The sequence below is a fragment of the Aplysia californica genome, unplaced genomic scaffold (genome assembly GCF_000002075.1).
Source record: "Aplysia californica isolate F4 #8 unplaced genomic scaffold, AplCal3.0 scaffold00438, whole genome shotgun sequence".
Taxonomy (NCBI): Eukaryota; Metazoa; Mollusca; class Gastropoda; order Aplysiida; family Aplysiidae; genus Aplysia; species Aplysia californica.
The window spans coordinates 216,983-237,567 of NW_004797708.1; the positions used below are offsets into that span (position 1 = coordinate 216,983).

Here is a 20,585-nt window from a genome sequence, read left to right on the forward strand (position 1 = left end):
GGGGGGGTGTTTGTGCTCGCGCGTGCTCCTATATGTCGCCTTTGCGTGTGTGCAAGAATCTGTCACGTACTCACTTTATTTTATTAGTTTATGGCATACACCGTTAGATTGAATGCCCTTTTCTTTTTTCCTGTCTTTTCAGGGATTTGAAGATGGAAAACATCATGCTGGACACCCCAAAGAAGAACATAAAGCTTGTGGGTGAGTTGAATAAATTCCTAATCTACCCTCAAGACTGTAACCCTTTTCTCAATCTTCCTCCCTTACACCTTTCATCGACGAAAAAAAGCACCATTAGAGAAGGAGTGAACTGTTTGGATGATGATTTATATTAAAATATGAAAATTCCTTTTTTTCTGCTGATTTTACTGTTATTGTTGGTGATGGTGGTGTTATTGTGCAAAGGGAAAGAACTGACCTAAAACATTATTAAAGTTAGAATGCAAACATTAATTTTATGGTCAAAGGGAAATAATTCAGTATATTTAATATGGGAGGTAATTCCAAAAACATAATAATATTTTTTTGTTTCCTGTTACTGATTTTGAAATCGTCCGAAAAAATATTGAGTAGATCTTGGTCTACGAGTATACAAGAAGGCCTAGTTTTTCCTTTTTCAACTGTCCATCGGTAACAATGATGACTGTGGTTGTGGTTTTAGTACAGCCACGAGGAATTGGCATGTAGAAACTTGAATGATACGGTCGTTTTCTTTTGAATTTCAGTTTACACTTCCTTTGTGAAGGGAAGGGAAAGCAGGGGGTTATGGCGTAAATTTTGATGTGTATTCTATTCTGCAGATTTTGGTCTTAGCAACACGTTCGCCAAAGATGAGCTGATGAAGACTCACTGCGGATCTCCGGAGTACGCAGCCCCGGAACTCTTCACAGCTGGAGAGAAATACGGCCTTGAGATTGACGTCTGGAGTTTGTACGTCACTTTGGCAGTTATCTGTTGTCATCTTTTATGATGATGATGATGATGATGATGTAGATCTAGTATAGATTATTCAGTTAAGGGACAATTATCTCGATTCGTAATCGTTGTGTTTTAATTATGGTGCCGAAGACAATTTAGCTAACCAAAAATATTCTGTCGCTAGTGGTTGGAGGGCAGAAGGTCTACTGAGACTTCTTACTTCTCATCTGTCCTGCAAGTATATATAATTTGTTATTAGATCTAGTTTTTGTCTGTAGTTCTGCTCTTATTAATTGTATATTTTTCCAGATTTGAAAAAACTGAAATTGTGTCTACGCTCCACTCTGTAGTTTAAAAAACCAATTGGTCCCTTTTAAAGACAAGGGGGCTAACCCAGATTTTGGGGGGTTTCCAGAAATCTTGACCTATCCCAAAAGGGGGCATTGCCTTACCTATAGGGGAAGCTTGGTTTCATTGGTGTGTTTGTTTGGTCATAGAGAAAACTTTCCTGGTCTTTTAAAGAAACTAAACAATGGTCCAAAACCTTTACCTTGGATTTTCTCAACACAGCATTTTTCGGGATAGCCCCTTTGTACTTAAGAGCAACCAATTAACGGGTGTCATCAATTAATGTTCCGTATACCATGTATGGAATGATATTTAGTGTGAGATGTTTTTAAAATTTTTGGTAATTTTTTTTTTAAGGAGGGAAAGGAGGGGGGGGGGGGGGTAGCCCATAGTAAAGGGCTTGAATTTTTTTTTATTTGAAAAAAGAATTAAATCAGCATATATTCTTCCTTCAAAGAATTTGAAACTTTAAAGAACTTAATTATAGAGCTTAGCGCAGGCCTTTGTCCACACCTGCTGACTCCAATGTTATCGCCTAGATCTATATTGCATCAATGTAAGCAGGCCAACACTTGTGAGGCTTGCTGACAAAGTTACTTCTCACAATCCGCAAATGGAGATACTGGCCAAAAGTCAATACAAGGCTCAAATTTGTAGATTTTCTATTGATGCTATATTTCTTTAAGTATAACATGCCTTTTGTTATTTTACACGTATAAATTGTCAAAACTTAACCTGTAAGCGTGATTTATCAATTTCCATACGGCTCGAATCCGAGAAGCAACTCATTTTGTCATCACGCTATACAAACTGACAATTGATAATTTTCTCGAAAAAAAAAAAATCTGGTATGTTGTGAAATGTTGTTACCACAGTTGATTTGTAACTTATGGGCGGGCTACATTGTTATAACAACATGACAATGTATGTTTTGCCAGAAAGGTTTTGAGAGAGAAGACTAATGGTTAAGTGAAATAAAAGGAACAGACTACATAAAAACACAAATCACTAACTTGTATCTGCTCTGAGATATAGGCTTATGTCTACTTGTGCTTCAGGAAAAAAGGGGCATACCCTGAACAAGGGCTTGAGAGCTGAAAACAGTGGCAGGGATGTAGGTTGACAATAGAAAAGGAAACGTAGAGGCTGCGGAGCAAACCATCAATTACAAAAAAAAAATTGCAGCATTAGGCCTATTTTTATTATTATTATTATTATTATTATTATTATTATTATTATTATTATTATTATTATTATTATTATTATTATTATTATTAATATTATTATTGTTACTGTTATTGTTATTATTATCATTATTATTATTATTATTATTATTATTATTATTATTATTATTATTATTATTATTACAATTATTATAATTTCTGTTTCCGCGATAACGGACACTTTTTTTAAAAAATGGGATAACATTGAAGAAAACTAAATATAAAAGAGAAGGAGTTCATTTTTAAAAAGTTAGTAGGCCTACCCTTTTCTAAGTATCCTCTCAGAGACCCTTCGCCAATTTCTGTTGAAAATGTGAAATGCAGCCTTTTCAGTTTTCATTCAAGGTGCTAATGTTTCCCTTTTCCAGAGGTGTTGTGATGTATGCCATGTTGGTGGGAAAGCTTCCTTTCACCACACCTTATACTGACCAGTACAGAAGGCAAAAGCTGGTACAACAGATGGAGAAAGGCTTGGTGGAAGTCCACAACCAGGAGATGATGCATCTGTCTGTTGGTAAGCTTGGGGGTTTTTTCCCCCAGTTTTCTGAAGATAAATTTAAATTTATGCTCCAGCTTAAATAACTCTCATGGCAGCTCTATTCTTGCCTTGAACTATTTTTACACTTTAATTTAATTTTTGTGAGCAGCCCCAGCCTTTTGCTTTAGCTCAGGAATACATTCCGTCATACCTGTTCAAAATGACCACCTACGATGGAGGAGAAATGTGGTCACTTTTGACAGGTGGTCCTCTTGCACTGTACCATTATAATATATAAAAAAACCCAGGGTGGATTTGTACAGGTGGTGTGTCTTGGACAGGTGGTTATTAGAGCAGATTTGACTATATTTATATAATAAAGGTATATCATATATTGTTTCTATATATATATATATGTTTGTTCATTTCTTAATTTAAAGAGTGATTTTATTCAAATTTTTCATTTTTATTATTTTGACATGGAGTTGGAAATAGAGGTAATGAGAAGTCCTTCCCCTCCCAGCAAAAAAAACCTAACAAACAACAATCAAATTTGAATCTAGCTAATTAAGCTACTTTTGGCTAAGTTGGGTTTTTTTAAAGCTTTAAACAGTGCAACTTAAATGGGAACCGTAGAATTTACACTTCAAGTGCAGATAGTATTTTTAAGGACTCGACACTCTTAGATTTTCCCACATTTATTATTCGTTCAAATGCCTTTTGTTTTAATATTTCAGATTGTCAAGATTTGTTGCATAAAGTGATAGAACCTTCACCATCCATACGCCTTCCTTTGTTAGACATGGAAATACATTCTTGGCTGACAGAGAACGGCAAAAAGCCTTTTGTGCCCTTTCAGAGCTTTCCTCGTGACAAAAACATGAAATCTCAGGTACAGTAAGCTCAAGTTTTGAGTCTCTGACTGATTTAGCTTTGCTATCTTGACCTTAGCTTCTTTGCTACTGTTGTTTGCAAAGCGTTTTTTTTTAAAGTATAACTTGAATGCAATCATTTCAGGCCTATATTACAGATATTTGGGCTCAACTTTTTAGTAGGTGATCAGTTCTCAGAATCAAAGCTGAATGTCTATGCAAAGTACAACAGCAACTTTTAAATATTCCTCTTACCCATAACAAATTGTGATGAGGCAGATTACAAGGTGGAAGAGACCTTATACCATTGAAAGCATGCATTGATATCTGTAATGAGTCCTGAATGTAAGACATAGCCTGGAAGGAGTAGCTGTCTAGCTTTTGCAAAGACAGTGAGGCACAAAGAAGATTCAGTAGAGATACTTTTTTTCCAGCAAGCAAATACTGGAAGTTATATTACAATATATACCGAATGCTGAATTGAAAATGTGCTTCAGTGTTTTTGTTGTGTTCAGTAGTTTGCTCCTCTATCAGCTTTATTGTTCCAGTTTCCATAACTGCTTATTTTAAACTTATTTTCAGTAATACATTAATAATATGTGAAACCATGTGCATTATCCAAACACAACAGCGAAGTTACTGAGAAAATGAGTTTCCTTTTAATTTCTATCCCTTTTTTTTGGGTAGTGATCATGAAGTATTTCAAGTTTACTGAATTCTTATCTAAACTCTTTGCTAAGTGTAAGCTACACTATAGTTCAGGAAAAGTAAATGTAATCTATCTTTAGAAGTTGGAAACAATATTAACATCATAATAAAGGAGATTCAACATTTATTTTGATCATGAGAGAGAAATACAGACACCAAGAAAAATGTGTTTTCCCCCTATGTTTTTCTATTTTGCAATCAATTATAGCAATTATTAAAATTTTTGTTAGTGTTGTGTTTTAAAGACTGGTCTCTGTAGTGAGGCAAGGCCAGTCTAATTGTTGTGGTTTCAGGTACATTTTCATACGATTACCATTTGACATCTATGTAGAAAGTTTTCTTTATTGTTTAATGACCTTTCCCATTCAAAATGGTACAATATTCTAGGCAGTCATTCTCGATCATTAATGGGTTAAGGCTCCATTCATTTATCATTATAATGCAATTTTGGAGGTATATATAGATATATAACTGTTCGATTTGTTTTTCTCATTTTTAGTTTTCATGTATTGATGAAAATTATGTGGAGTTCAGGCTAATTAATATTCAATTCAATTTATCAACTCTGTTTACTGCAAGCTGTGCTTTATTTGGTTTGTTTGTGATACTGCACTTTTATTTTTAAAATCTAGACAGAGGTATTCAAGCTTCAGATTTCACCCTAAGATAATTATGTGGCTTCAGTAAAAGTCGTAAACTTACCTGAAAGTGGAGTTTTAAATAATTCTGCATAGTGTCTTGGTATCAAAAGATTTGTGCGCAATGAAGCATAGTATTGCGTAGCATGAAAGAAAAGACTAGTTTTTTTATCTTTGATTTTTGTTGGCCTATGTTGAAATTTGATCTGTTTAAATCAAGTAGAAATGCAGATTTTAATCAATGTTATTTTTACTTTCACTTTTACTCGATTCAAGCGTCTAGATATTGCCACTGAAAATAACAATCTTTTTACTTGATACTACTTTTTACAATTTGTTGGTGTGCAGCAGCACCCTTTATCCTTTTCCTCTTCTCTGAGTTTATAAAGATGTGGAAATAAAGAATGGATGGAAAGAAGAACTTTTCAAAATGTTAAACAGTTATTAAACTTTTTGTAGTTTAAAATCTCATAGTTCCATCTGCTGGATTTTGTATTTTGTAGATTGCGGGGTAGGTAAACAGGGAAATAAACAGCAGATACCAGAATATACCAACCGTGCCAAATGTAGGAAAACTATTTTTTATAGCGAAGACTATAATGTATCATACTGTATTAGACTATATATAATCTTCGCTTTAAAAAATTATTTTTCTACGTTTCTCATGGTATCTGATATCTGCTGTTAATTGAGAGCAAATAGAAGGGTTTATATAAATATACAGATCTATTGAATATATATGCGTATACATGATATGAAAGGTGAGCAATACGTAGTTGTATGGATCTGTGTTGGTTCACAATGTTCACATGATGTCATCTGTTGTGTCCTTGCCTCGAGTCCTGCCTCTTGCAGGATTCTATCAGTAGTGCAGACGATGATGAGGTAACCCAACACTTTTGCTTTGACTTGTCCATTTCATTGAGTTTATGCAAGCTGCACTTCAGTACAGTCGAAACACTGTGTTTGAAATTAATACACATAGCTGTTGTTTGATATGCATCCCTTGTTAATACCAAGAAGTACATTTCTGGGTTGGATTCATATCTTTTTTTTTTGTCTGAGGGCTCTGTACTCAAGGACAGCTTGCAAAAAAAAAAGAAAAAAAAAGATTTCGGAGAGGCTATGAGGAAATGTTGGTCATCGTACCCTATGTCTAATTGTTTGTACAATACTGTGTTCCTTAGCAAGTATGATTTTTCTTTTTTTTCCGTTTCACTCCTAAGTTGGGACATACTGACATAGTATCTTCTGCTTCGCTACTGCTATGTGTCCTCTTGGCTTTTTACCCTGTGCTAAACTGAAAATTATATTATTATTAACGCATTTGTGAAAAATGTAATTCGCTGCGGTTTCTCAGACGATCAGGATGAGTGGATTCTGAAGGAAAGATGTGTTCAGTTTGAAAAGTACTTATAATATAATTCAATGGCACTGATCATGGTGGAAGCAAACTGCTAAGGAACAACAGTTACAGAAATGTCTTTGTTCATCATTGTCATGATATGCCTTCAGTTTTCCACAAGGCCAGGATCTAGGCACCTCTTATGTTCTATGTTCAGGTGTTCTACTCTCTATTTTGTGAGATCATCATGCTTTTAGGACTTGATCAGCCAAACGGTTTGCACTAGCTGAAAAAGAACTTCAGCTGCTTTGTTCTACTAATTGTGTTCAAGTCAGTGGACAGTGTTTCATGTTTGACTTCAACGATTTGGTGTTTAGTTTTAGATCATGAATTTACATATTATATGGATGACATTGTCTCTTTTCCAAAAGAGATGTTTCAATAACCATAGTATTTCTGGTATATTCATCTTTACCTGAATGCTCATAAATCTATGCTTGCCAGCCTGTGTAGTGGATGCTCTTGCTGTGTGGGAGATTTTGGATGCTTGCATTCTGCTCACACAAATTTGTATACATCTTTGCATCTTGGAATTTTGGTTGAGTTTTATTTTCTCCAAGTCTGTGTTTACATTAGGTTTGTATTTAGGTTGCCACATTTTGTCTTTGTTTGTAACGCGAGATTTCAATTATAGAGAAAAAAAAAATGATGGGAGCGGAGAGGGGGATAGCTTTAGTATGGTTTAGTCTTATAGTGACTGTGGCTGTTGGTCCCTAATGGTGAGAACTTGTTTGTTGCGTAAGTTTTAACAACATTGATAAGTAATCCCACTTTTGTTTTAAAATCTGCTCTTGCTAGAATAGAAAGGGCCATTATTATAGCTTCGTTATATTTATTTTTTCTCTTGTTTTCTTATTTTACTTTCTTATTTCACTTTGGGTTTGTTTTTAGCTTGCTGATTGATTTGTTTCCTTTGTGTTGTTTTTTAACATTAATTTGTGTTAGTGTGTTCATATGTTGATGCAGAAGTAAACGGATAATGGGTAGGAACGGGTGAGCAGTGTACATCTTTAGAGCTTAATTGATATGGCAAAAAGTGTTTTACTTTTTTTTACCTACACAAAAGTGTGGAAGAACCGATTGTAAACAAAAAGCGGCGTTCTCATTTGCTTTTCTTTTGACTTAGAGGGCATGTTATGAACTCTTATTGCTTGTTTGTGGGTCCTCAGTGTCTGAGGATCAAGTGCACTTTTTAAACAGTACAATTTCTCTCACTCTGGGACTGTGTCTTTCTTTTCTTTCCCTCTCGGTATGAAAATATGTGCAAGATAAGTCAATGAATTATAGGTTTATATATGAGGCTTAACAAATAACGATATTCCTGGTAATGCAATAAGATCTGGTATCTGAAATCCCACAGGCATTCTTTTGCTTCTGTGATTTTTTAATGTTCTGGGGGTCCATGCCGTGGTCAACATTTTTCTTCCAGTTTATATCTGGGGATAGCGTATGCAATAAAATAGGATAATAATGTTAATGTAAGCTTTTTTAAAGCTAAATCACTATAAGAAACCCGTGATATGTATCATTAGATTGATTTTTGCTTTCAAAAATGTCTGTTAAAGCCCCAAATGTTACCTAATGTATCTCAAAAGTCTAGTCTTTCACAGTGAAAACCCAAGGACAATCTGAACGTTCCATGTTTTTTGTCTTACATATCAAAATACAGTTTCAAGTGATATCAACTTCTTTGTTTTATCATATTTTATAAATTCTTACCTAAAATATGTTTTGTTTTCACTCGACAGACAATAGTTTTCCTTTTATCACAATTTCCTGTTGCTGTTTTCACCCACCCCAGTTCTTTTTGAAGTAGATAAGTCATCCGCGGTTTTCTCAACACAAGTTTCAATTTCTATGGTCTTATTTCGTTTTTTTCTTATCATTGACTAAAGAAGTTTCTTGTTCTGTATTTTTGTTTTTCAGGCCATTGAGGAATTAGCAGTTGCCTTAAACATGAAGAAAGAGGTGGTGGACCAGAAAGTCGCAGAGAACAAATCAGATGAAATGTCTGCGATGTTCAATATGATATTAGATAGAAAACGGCAACAGCAAGGTAGGGACGCTATTTCACAAGGTATACTTCTGTTACTGCTACTTACTCAATTTTCATAACCTTATGAAATTACAATGTAAAGCAGAGTTATTCTGGTACATAATTTTTCATTCATCCATAATAGGAAATTTGAATTATTTTTTTGGGTCCCAAGACAATTAAGTATCTACAGAGCGTTATTTTCACCCTTTTTCTTAGTATTATGATTAATATTGTGTATTTGAAGTCTAATGACGTGTATAGTTGTTCAAACTTCTCTGTTTGAGCCAGCATTTTTTGTTCAAATTATCACTTGTTCATCTTAGTGTAAAGTTGCTTATTCAGGCCCTCTATGTTCTAATTTATCTGTAAGAGTTGAAGGTTAAACATTTGCAAATAATTGCCCTCTCATTTTTACTTGCTTTTGGTTGTTTGAGGGCACCATTAAAAGGCTTCTTTTCTGTTCCGTCGTTGTTTCTGTGCTTTTGTCTTGCTCTTCCTCATATGTCGTTGATTGCTGTGTTGATATGCATCTCTTTACTCAAGCAAAGTCTCGGTCTATTTGTCTAGGTGTGTTTGATGTTGATCATACACTGAAGAATGAGAAGAAGGAGCAGCGTGCCAAGAGGTCCAAGTCAGCTCATGCCAGATCTGGAGATAAGAAACATGGTCTGAGAGATTCGCCATTCCTTTCGTCTAATTATAATTTTTTTTTCTCACCTTTTTAGATTAGTGCATGACTTTAATTTTAATGTATACTGCTGCTATTCTAATAGAACAGCAGATAATGCTGATGAATATAGAAACTTTCCTCTCTGAAGAACTACATACAAAACTCTTTAATTACATTCCCTTTTCAAATAATGGAATTATGTATTCTAACCTATGCTGTGGCTATTGTTACTGAACAGCCAATAATGCAGATCTTTTAATAGTAGTCCTTTTGGGGGGAAAAGTTCGTGAAAACTGTCTTTTAGTGTAAGTCCTGCTCTCTTATTTTTTTCTTATTTTCTTAACTGCAACAACTGATGTGACTGACTGTAATTTGCTGGGAAGTTCTGTTATATTTATACCTTCAATTATTAAAAGTGAATTTTTGAGTTTTAAATGGGAAGGGCGAAAAAGAAGCCCACTTGATTTTTTAAATTTTATTGGCCCTCTACCTTTATCATTAGTTATGAGTATTATATTTTCCTGAAATGTTGAGGAGCTGTGATTGTTCTTATTTTTCTTACAGTGTATTTCAATAAGACTTTTAGCTCAATTCTTTCAACCAACGTGGGGTGCAATTGTTAGACTATTTGCTGTTGTACTCTAAAAATATGAGACCAGTTTCCTTTTGATTAAGTTGTTTTATCGAGTATCTCTATTTGTCTGGTGGTATGTCATATCCCAGGCAGGGTCAAATAATCATGCTTTTTGAATGAACTATATTGTGAAGATGGAGGGGGAGGGGGGGGGTTTAAGACATTTATAATATCTTTTTTTAATAATTATTTACAACTCTTCCATTCGCTCTATTTCAGTGACACCTCCAGCATTACTGTTGCCGTCAGACGACATGAATATGGAATCAGCTCCACACAGCGGCAATGAACAAGACCATGAGACAAAGTTCAGTTCCTTTGACTTCCTTGCACTGTGCAGCACTCCCACCTGGCTGGGTCCAGAACGACGCAAGTCTCGCAGACGGTCCAGGTCACCCATGCCTTCCCCACATTTGCAGCAGCATGGGACCCAGGGTGTAAGTCATCCGTTCTACTTTAGATTTAGTATCTCTCGCAGAATGTTGTGCAGATAATGCAGTAAAATATGACATATGTACCTAACGGGGCGAGAAAAAAAATGCACCCACAATGTCAGGTTATATTTTTGTTTCAAAGAAACGATCTTTGAATGAGTATTATATTCCTATAGCAAACTTATGTCTTTACTTTTTCTAAAGGGGAAGGGGGGGGGGGGTGATCTTTAGACAACACTCTTCATAATAACTTACTCCAAGTGGATACACACAACTGGTTAAGCTTTGAATTATTTTTGGCTCTCAGTTTTTAATAGGAAAACATTCCCTCCTTTGTAACCGTTACCGATATTCTGTGTGGGACTGAAGTGTCAGCTTTTCTCAGACTTAATTTGTTTAGCATAACTCTATGCTACAACAAGTCATACTAACTGTCTCTATCCAGCTTCATGCCTGCCTGTGTGTGTGTGCGTGCGTGTGTGTGTGTGTGTGTGTGTGTGTGTGTGTGTGTGTGTGTGTGTGTGTCTATTTTGGAGCTACCATTCTTGAGCTTTATCTTTCCTCTTTCACTCCTCTTTTTATTTCATTTTTATTTATAAGCTCTTTTTATTTTCATCCATCTTTTTCAATCTATATCTGGCTCCCTTTCCAGTGAAGTTGGCACTTCAAGACTCAATCAAATGGCATATAATCGACCTCTGAAATATTTCAACAGTCTTCCTTTTATCCTTTCATGTAAATCCAATTGGCTTTAAATAAAGGCGAGTAAATTATGAAAAAGCCCTGTCAAAGTTTTCCCTCATTGAAACGAATACTAACTTTGATGAGAGGGAGAGCACCCTCTTATAGTTCAATTATATGAGTTCAGATTTTATACTCTAGAATGCTGGTTTGAGTCTTTTTATGGGTTATGGTGTACTGCATTTGGGTGGAAATTTTCTAACCTTCAACTGTTTGTTTTCCAATCATACAGTTATCAGTGAGAAACCAAATGAAGCGGGTACGGTATAAATCTTACATTAATAATACAATTTTCCTACTTTTATCATTGCATTCTGGTTGTTCAAATTATTCTCCTTCATTGTTCATATATACTCAGTATAATCATTAATATAACCAATGTATACAGCTGTACTCTACTTCATATAAAATGTATTTTTTTCTGTCCTTCTTTTTTCTATTTTGGTGTGCATAATGGCTTACTTTTCTTGGACTGTAGTCTACTTGTACTTCTTAAAAGTACTCAGCAATATCATATAGCGAAGCTTGTTGGCAAATTTTAACCTCTCACTTTCTTGTACCAAGTCTTGTTTTATGGAAGCTTAAAGGTGTATTTAGGCAATTTGGTAGTATCCATCGATTTCGAGATTTTTTTTTGCGTTTCATTTACTTACTAAGTAGTGATAATTCTTTGCTAAAAATGAGTAGTAGTTTTTCTGAAAGGTTTCCTTGATGAAAGCTGTATGAAGCAATTGCTTCTTAACAGTCAAGAAAAAATGTTGGTCATTATTGCTGATCAGAAGCGGTTTTAATCATCTACATTTTCTTCCCTGTCTATACAAATAAATTAAGGTTAATAGTAATTTAGGGAAGTAACATTTTATTTGGAAAGAGATTGCTTGAAAGTGATCCTACAGACTCATTTCATTCATAGAAAATCTTACTTTGAAATGATTTGCTGTGTCTATACCTTCTATTTGTGTTAAGATATAAAAGAATAAAAACGTTATCTCAACTAAAGGTTTCCCATAAATAAATATTTTGTAGACCTTGTTGTTTCGAGTGGATTTTGTCTTTAGAGGAGCAAAAGAGTTTTGTGGAGTTTTTTTGTCAATAATGAATGCTTGTTTTAGTCGGTCTTCCCCTTACCCCTTTCCTCTCCTCCAGCTCTGTCCATCTTCCTTTTTCTTCCTGTATCTTTCTTCCTTTCTCCAGTCCTCCCTTCCCTGTTTTGCTTTTATGTATATTTCATAAAAGGTATATCCTGATCGGTCTGTGCTTACTTTGTAAGTTCTTTAAATGTCTTCTCATCAGTTATAGGAATTCCTGGATTTTATCACGCGAATATAAGATTTGATTTAACTTGTGAAGGGGTTTACCAACTGGCTGAGGACTCACATCGTAATAGTTATTACATGTAACCTCTACACCTTCATTGCTTCAGTAGCTGTATAATTAGAAAGACTTTCATGACAACTAAAGAAGTAGAAAGTTATTTCTTTGGTAGTGTTTTTATTACCATAGTCTACTTCAGGAAGTATACATAATATTATCTCTTTTACTAGTAAAAAATATAGCCATAAATGTTTTACCTTTTTTTCTCAAATCTATGATGTTCTGTCTCTTGTGTGTCTCTTTCCCCCTTTAGCAAAGGGTATGACACAAGCAAAATATTAAAGTTTCTTGAATCTCAAACTAAAACTATCTTGAAGCTCATATATTTTAAGCTGTTTGCATAGAAAACTTAGTGTCGATTCCAAATTGTGAGAAATAACAATTTAAAAAAAAAAAAAGCTTCACCACTATGGAATTCTGATTTTGTTTCATCCCTGGAACTTAGCATTTATTTTTCATTGCACTTTGCTTTAAAAATACAACAAAATGCAATTAATGCACTGTCACTGTCTGCATAATTTGCTGGCTTAACACGTATATATTTCACACCTGAGCTAGTTTCAGAAGTATATGAAACATACATGCTTCTTTGTCGAATTAACTGTTTCTTTTGTTTCCCTATTGCATGTATCTCCTTTTACTTATTGCTCTTTTGATTGTGGTTTTTAGTGATTAATCTGTTCTAGTGACTCAACAGCTAAATATGTTAATGTGCCTGCGCTTATGTTTTTTCGTGGTTGTTGTTGATTTATGTGTGCTTAGCTTTTCTTGTCCTTCATAGCTGCTCATAGATCCTCTCAGTGGAGACATTGTTTTATGACAGTTTGCCAGCTGTTTGTTTGCGTAATTAATTAAATCTCATGTGCTTTTTTGTTTTGCCTTTTTTTTGTCATTTCCACTATAAAACCATTATAATTTAGAACTATTCAGCAAGTATTATGAGTTAAGGAATCAGAGAGTGTAGTCATCACTATGAACATTCTTATTAATAAAAGGGGACAATTTTAACAATTGACGTGTATTGTGAAGATTTTTATGAACAAAAAGGAGTAATTTTAACAATTAAAGTCTCTTCTGACAGATTGTAAAGTGTTTTCCATGGTTGATGAGATTTATTTATAAAATAAGTACACGTTCTCAAAAGCAAAAGTGAAGCTTGTGATTTGAAACAAATTTTCTGTGCCCGATGTTTTGTCAAGTAACACATTCCCAGATATTTATGAGTTTTAAAAAATACACAATTTTGATTAATCTGTTAAAAATATTTTACTTTTGAAATCAAATAATTCAACACATAATAATGTCAACTAGGATTGAATTTTGTTCCAATTTATTCCTACCTGTGGTTGTAGTGTGCCGTATCATGTTGTGTTGTGTGAACATGTGTAAAATTAAAGCTGTTACAGTCCGTTATTGAAAATTATAATGAACATGAATTTAACTAAAGTTACAAAACATGAATTCGTATCCTATGAAGTGACAGAAGATAATTGTTTGATACTGCATTGTGTTCTTCCATGACGAACAGAATTCATTTTTCTTTTAAAAAAATGATAAAATGTTTGCTTCATTATAAAGTTTGCCAATGAAACCTACCGTCTTCAGACCATGTTTTCATAAGCTCCATCTTTTGTGCATGGTGTTATTTTTACTAACTGCAGTTACATTAATTTTGAATGGCTTTTGATAATTTGACAATCTTTGATTACATCATAAAAGAAGTATGTTAGGTTTTTTTGTTGTATGAATTTTAAATTTGCACGCCTTGTGTTTTTGTGGTGGGACTGGGTTGTCTGAATTTTTCTAGTTCATTTTTGCTCTTCATGGGAGGTGGCAAGGGTGATTTCGGAGTTGCTTCTTTGCTCTTATGTTTAGGGAAATGAAGGAGTTGTGGAACTGGTGCTTGTTATGCTTGACTAAAATGTTCCTGGCTATAGTTCATAATTTCATAAAATTCGCTATCATAGAAGTGTAAGTTAACTATTCATGAGAAATAATCTTTTAATTCGTAAGGGAATATTTTGATCCTCATGCCTGCACTCTGTGTAAATGTATATGAGATCTGAGACTTTGAATATGACGGAGAGTTATGGGGAATCTTTCAAAAGTTATATTACTTGTTTGGTAACTTTTTTAATGATTTTGCTGGAATTTGCTTTTTATTATTATTGTTTGTTAGGGGTTTTTTTGTTTGTTTTTGGGTTTTTTTCTTTTTTGAGGGAGATATGGGGGGTATTTTTTAAGGAGAGAGGGGGGAGGGGGAGCTTTTTTTAAGGACGGAGAAGAGGGTTAAAATTGACTAAGCATGGATACAATGAATGGTATACAACTTATTTTTATGGTGGGACTTGTAGAACAAGTCAGTTTCCTCTGTTTATAGAAAGCAATCTTTCACTTCATAAGTAAAGTCTTGATCCTCCTACCTACACTCTATTTACCGTTATATTATAGATTTAATACCTTCACCAGTTCAGTGTAATGTTTGATGTATAAAGCAAGCCCGCTTGGCACACTTGCTTTAATAAGTTAATGTTCAGGAATTCACCTGGTCAAGCAGTTTACGGTAGGAAGCATCGTGTCATTGACTTCCTAAAAAGTAATAACAATATGTTATACATGAATAGGCTCTCAACAGGCAAAAACTCCTTGCACTGTATCATTGGGGGGCAAAATTCTATTTCATGATTATTCATATTTTTCATTTTGAAATGTAACTATATATATATATATATATATATATATATGTAGTAGGTCATTTTGGGACGGGGAGAGAGTTATTATGTTGGAAAGGATTATGTGTCATAAGTTTCAAAAGTAGCTTAAAAAAAAGAAAAGAAATGATAGTGCATGTTACTGTGAAATTAACTGGGGTATTATTCTGAGAATGAGGGGGAGACTACTGTACATATTATGTCTGTTTAGGAGCCTTTACAATATTTTCATAGGCATGTGCTTTTTATTTCTATTGGGGTTTTTTTGTTTGGTCGTTTGTTTGGGGGTTGTTATTTTTTGTTTGTTTTTTTGTTTTTTGGGGGTTTTTTGTTTGTTTGTTGTTTTTGTTTTTTCTGTTTGTTTGTTTATTGTTTTTGTTTGGGGTTTTTTTAAGGAGGGGTGGTTAAAAGCTGATTTACTAAGGATACAATAAAAAGCACACAGCGTTTTTAGGGTGGGACTTTGGGACAGTTTAATCTAGACTGAAACTCCCATTATAGCCTCACAAGTTTTTATACTGTGTTTCATGTTCACCAATTTGCTTACTGGCTATAATTTCTTGGATTTGTTCCAACATGGGCACCATGTGTTTACATTTCTATTTTTATTTCACCAGGATAGTGTTTTGCACACCAATAGCTTGCACAAATTAGCTTTTTTCAGTTTGCATCGGGCACTTATTTTTTTAATTTTATCATGGGATGAAGCAAAAGAAGTGAATCGTGATAAAACCAGTAAACAAATGGTTATTCGTGTTAATGTAATATATTGCGTGATGCCATGCTCACTTCAGTAGCAGTCGTAATACCTTGTGGTAGAGCATGACATACCAATTAGGGGGTAAAGATATGCGCTCTGATGACACTATGGTATTAGAGTTGTGCACAGGTGATATTGCAATCTGTTTGTACCGTCGTTTTTTCTTTTAAATTTGACTTTGACAATACGGAGAATTTTTTTTGTTGTGGTAAGTATAATGCATTACTACACCCGTGAACAACAGCTAAAACTACAACGACAATAACACAAAAACAACAACAACAACAGCAGCAATACTGAATTTAACATATTCTGATTTTTAACATGTGGTTACGTGTCTGTTCACCAGGACTACATGGAGCGTCAAGCCATAGAGATGGAGCGGGAGATGATCAGAGAAGAAAAGGCAGCAGCAGCAGCACTTCTGTCTCCAAACTCTGCGGGACAAGCGGGCGCCCAGTCACAGCAGCAGCAAAACGCCAACGAGCACACGCCTGTGGCTGCCAGCCTCTCTGTGCCGGGGACTGACCCTCCGGCTCACAGCCAGCTGGCCTTTCGCCGTAGCTCCTCCTTCAAGCTGTCTCGGCGAAGAGCAAAGTCTTGTGGGCCATCTCACAAACGCAAAAGCTCATTCCAGCGCTCAGGTTCTGTGGACCATTCAGCTCAGAAGGTTGATATTTCTAGTGCAAAAGAACTGGCATCCTCTCTGGCCACCACGAAAGAAGGAAGCAGTGCTCCAGTGATTACGGGTGAAATATTTGGTCAAACAGCAGAGGCTAAAACTGGAAAGACAAAGAGAACCTCTTCCCTGAGGAGGAAATTAAGTGTAGATACTACTGTGTTCGCTAACAAAAACCTTTTAGGAGTTCCGAGCTTTGATTCTCATGGGAAAAACCATCTAACTGTGCCATCAGAGGAGAGTCCCATAGGAATCAACTTACTTTCTGTACCTTCTGTCTGTTCTGATAGCACCCAGCATTTGAAGGTTCCAGAGGTGGAAATTGGGTTCCAAAATTCTCTGAGTGTTCAGTCCCCTGGAACTCCGAATTCACCTTCTGAGGATTCAACTTCGTCGTTAAATGGTGGGAAAGCAAATAGCATTCCCAGACCTGGTAAACTAATCCTTAAGGAATGCTATCCACCCAAAGACAACAACCGAAGTAAATCCAATTCACACATTATACCAGTGAAGCCCTTGATATCTGGGGCAAATGGCCCCCTGACCAGTGTGGAAGTGCACTATGCAGATTGCTCCAACCCTAACTCTTCTACAGACCTCCTCCAGCCTACAAGCAACTCCAGCTTGAAGGCGGATTCATTAGAAGTGCCACGTGCATCAGCGGAAGGTTTGAGTGATTTTTCTGATTCCTTTTACTTGAGCCAGAGTGAACTGAAAGGAAACGATCGCTTATCTTCGAAGCAAATGCTGGATTCTCAGGCTCAGAAACAGGATTCCTTTCACCCTAAGCTTTCATCAGAGAGTTTGCAACCAATTGCATCCTCACAGCACACTAAAAATCTCATGCCCAATTCTAACCATTTAACGATAAGCAGTTGCATGGAAGATGGAGCAATAGCTATGCAAATTGAGGACAAGTCAAGTTCATTGTGCGCCTTCAATGAAAATCGTGTACTTCTGGGAGCTGAGTGCCCTCCCTTCCGCTGTGACCCCAGTGGCAATGAGGAGGTCTCAGACCTTCAGAATCATTTTGACGGCTTGATGATGTCCTCTGACTGCATGGAAGAGAGCGACGACCATGTAGACAGCATGACTGAGCTCATTTCCGATTCCTTCAGACACACTATTCTGGCCAATGCCAAACCGAGCGCCAGCCCCGGGCATAATTCAATAGGGGTTGGCGCTAGTCCAAAATATGGCCACCAGAACTCCGCTCCTTCTCCTGAGGAAGAGCGTGCTCTGAGCAAGAATTCCTCGCGGAAAGGAAGTGGTAGCATAGCAAGTTTTTCTCGAAGCTCAAGATCAGGGTCAGGTCGAAAATCCGGCAGTGGAAAGGTGAAATCTCCAACTACTCCCAACTGGATGGTTCTGAAAACGCCTTTAGCTAGGATAGAAAGTTTCCACAGTGATGACTTCGAATGCTTGGCTGACAGTGACATTGACGATCGGCCTTGCTCCTCGGACTCCCCAATGTCTGTCACTACACCAACTGTGCCCTGTTTTGCCTATAAACTTCACATGATGAAGAAAAAGCAAACTAAGTTAAAAAATAACAATGCTAACAACAGTGGACCGTTGAGCAAAGCTGACCATGCTTCCAGTAAAATGAATCGGAACTCCACAGAGAAAAAGCATGCATCAACTGGCTCCGGTTCAACAAGGTAAGGAGCTTAGTTTTTACAAATGAATAATTAAATATGTAGATTTTGTTACACATTTTGAAATAATGGATTATGTTGTACGATGACTCTCCACTAAGAAGAAAAACGTTTCTATTTCTATCTTTCTCTTCTTCTTTACTTTCATCTTTCTCTTTTAAAGAACATTGCACAAGGGGTCTTTTCAGGTGCCGATTAATTATGAGACTCTTTAAACATTTCTCTAATCCAAGATCTTTTCTTAAATTATATACTTTATCTTTTCATGGAATAGATGTGGTAGAAAATAATATAAACGGTATAAAACATCGTATTTAACTATGCCTTTCTAGCAGAGTGGGATATAAATTGTCAGTTATCACGTGAATATGTTGGCCAAAGGAATGCAGCTGAGTATGAAGTTGGCCAACGATATAATATTATAATATAGGAGCTTTAGATTTGCATCTGACGGAGATTCTGATTGTTCTTGTCTTTCTAGGAATAGTTTATCATAGACCTTTGTTCTGTTTGGTATCTAATTGCTCTATATCTAATTGCTCTATCTTTTAGTTAGTATTTTTTAAATTTGTTTTGTAGTTGTTTGGTCCCAGCAAATGCGCCGGTGTCTGTTGTGTAGCGATTAGACTCTTTACCGTCGCACTCAAAAGACAAGAGTTCGATTCCCTTGTTGGAAGAAATTTCATTGAATTTCATCCGTCTTTTCTGTGTTGACGTATGTCCCTTACAGCCCAGGTTGGCCTTGACAGACAGGGTCAAAGCAGCCCGCCTCCTAGATAATGTAAATAGTGTCAAAGGGGTGTAAAACTCATACAACAACAATGACATATTGCAGCAAATGCCGAGCATTCGGCTCTGTGGTCGTCGTATTTTAATGAGGAGGAGGAAAGACACGAATGGGGTAGTACCTAAAGCAAGTGTCATGCATGTACTGCTGAAAAATGAGGGTTATGTACTCTTTTCCGCTCTTCGAGGATGGTTGACGAGTGCTCTGGTGTGGTTTGCTTCTTCTTTCCTACCAAACATCCATCGTCCTGACCTCTCCTCCCTCTTTTTTTTTTTTTTTTCTTTTTTTCTTCTTTTGTAATTCATCTAATCTTCGGCATTTATATGACCTTATTGTGTTGCAAGTGCTATAAGTTTTTCTTGCTTTTTTATATTTAAAACTAAACTTCCGCTGTTAGAAGGGTTGCGCTTCATGCTGGTGAGCAGTGGGTCAATAACCACCCTCACCCCCCTCCCCCCTTTCCTATTTCTTTATCAAACCCACTGTGGGAATGCTGAGTACACCTGGGTGTTAAATTTCAAGAACAAAACTGACTTGATCTAATTAAAACATGTTCAGTGTGTGGTAAGTATAAGTGCAAAGTACGTCGAAATGATAAGTAACATAAATGATTTAACCATGCCATAGGCGAACTGGCATCGGGTAAAGCCTTTGTGAGGCCCCAGGTGGAATACATGTTGAAGTGGTCGGAAGTGGGCAAAATGTCCTTATTTATACTCCGGGAATACGCTAACCCCGTATAATGTAGCAAAATTTGATCATTTTTTGCATCATTTCTGATTATTTTTCGTTATAATTCGTTGTTAAAATTAACAGAATCGCATAATTTCAAATTTGTGGGCATAATTTCAGGGTTGTTGTTTGTTTTGGTTTTTTTTTGCTTTTTTGTTGTTGTTGTTGTTGTTGTTGTTGTTGTGGGGTTTTGTGCATAAAACCACGGGGACAGACACGGGAACATTTGCAGAGAAGTGTCAGTACAAAACTAGCAGCCAAACAGAAGTCCATCTTTTACTCAATAAAGATGAAGCGGACACATATTATGTCGGACAGCAGCCGATCAAAAGCAAACTTGCGAGTTACTTCGAACCACCATACAGTCTAGAAACACAAGTTTACATATTATATTAGAGTATACTATTATTGTTATCTGTCCTTTTAAGTGCCAGATAAATTAAACAAAATTGAAAACTACGTAGGCTATGAATAACGAAGCTATGCTTCTTTTATTTTAGTACTCCGAAACATCGTGTCTTCAAGCGTTCGAATGTACAGAAAGCGCGTCTGCAATTAGTTAACTACCCTGCTTAATGCTCGAGACACTTAGATTAGATTGAAGTAAGTAATAATGGCCCAACCTTTTGCGAGGAGACCCAAAGACTCTACAGAAGTGCGGGGCACCTATGACGTGAACGACAGTCTCCGCGTCAGAGACAGGGCCGTCCATTCAGACAAGGAGGAAGAAGAAGAAGAAGAAGAAGAAGAAGAAGAAGAAGAAGAAGAAGAAGAAGA

General features: G+C 36.0%; 1 protein-coding gene across 6 annotated transcripts in view; it reads left to right on the plus strand.

The window, feature by feature from the left end:
* Positions 1–145: 145 nt before the first annotated feature.
* LOC101853251 overlaps positions 146–20,585 on the plus strand; it is a 40,721-nt gene continuing 20,281 nt past the window's right edge. For 3 of the 6 annotated variants that reach the window (XM_005104825.3, XM_005104828.3, XM_013086134.2), the window contains exons 1-10: positions 146–201; positions 801–930; positions 2,858–3,003; positions 3,705–3,859; positions 6,026–6,070; positions 8,517–8,646; positions 9,196–9,294; positions 10,152–10,369; positions 11,340–11,366; positions 16,302–18,292. In XM_005104825.3, the coding sequence (XP_005104882.1) occupies positions 153–201; positions 801–930; positions 2,858–3,003; positions 3,705–3,859; positions 6,026–6,070; positions 8,517–8,646; positions 9,196–9,294; positions 10,152–10,369; positions 11,340–11,366; positions 16,302–18,292 (2,990 nt within the window). In that variant the 5' untranslated portion in view covers positions 146–152. The remainder of the gene's footprint in view (positions 202–800; positions 931–2,857; positions 3,004–3,704; positions 3,860–6,025; positions 6,071–8,516; positions 8,647–9,195; positions 9,295–10,151; positions 10,370–11,339; positions 11,367–16,301; positions 18,293–20,585) is intronic. The other 3 variants (XM_035971444.1, XM_035971445.1, XM_035971446.1) reach the window with 3 other exon arrangements.